The sequence below is a fragment of the Nannospalax galili genome, unplaced genomic scaffold, assembly GCF_000622305.1.
Source record: "Nannospalax galili isolate Female #2095 unplaced genomic scaffold, S.galili_v1.0 scaffold441, whole genome shotgun sequence".
NCBI classification, from domain to species: domain Eukaryota; kingdom Metazoa; phylum Chordata; class Mammalia; order Rodentia; family Spalacidae; genus Nannospalax; species Nannospalax galili.
This window is the reverse complement of record NW_008348089.1, coordinates 2,543,213-2,543,569: the sequence shown is the minus strand read 5'-3', so window position 1 is coordinate 2,543,569 and position 357 is coordinate 2,543,213. Positions and strand designations below refer to the sequence as shown.

Genomic DNA, 357 nt, shown 5'->3' with positions numbered 1-357 from the left:
CAAGAATAAAATAAAATAGTTGCCTAGGGAAGTCACAGGAACGTAAGCTGATACAGATGGCATGTTTGTACTGCTCTGTCTTCATATCCATTCCTATTTGCACTGTGGTTAAGTCATAGCTATTAAATGAATGTCAACTAGCATGTAAATTTTTCAGTTATCTAAAACCTTAACTACAATAAATATATTACCTGTGTTTTTGGTCAAATATCTTGCTATTGCCAGGCTCTGGTGAAGGGTGAATCCTTCGACTTCCAAAACAGGGATTTTGCCAAATGGAAGAGCTTAAAGTAAACAAGAAAAGAACCAACTTCAGAGTAGGACCAAGAACGGATACATTTTTTGTGGAAACCAGTT

General features: G+C 36.1%; 1 protein-coding gene across 1 annotated transcript in view; it reads right to left on the bottom strand.

The window, feature by feature from the left end:
• Positions 1 to 357, bottom strand: part of Hpgds (hematopoietic prostaglandin D synthase) — a 47,465-nt gene that overhangs the window by 20,885 nt on the left and 26,223 nt on the right. The window contains exon 3 of the mRNA XM_008844620.3: positions 192 to 284. Within this exon, the coding sequence (XP_008842842.1) occupies positions 192 to 284 (93 nt within the window). The remainder of the gene's footprint in view (positions 1 to 191; positions 285 to 357) is intronic.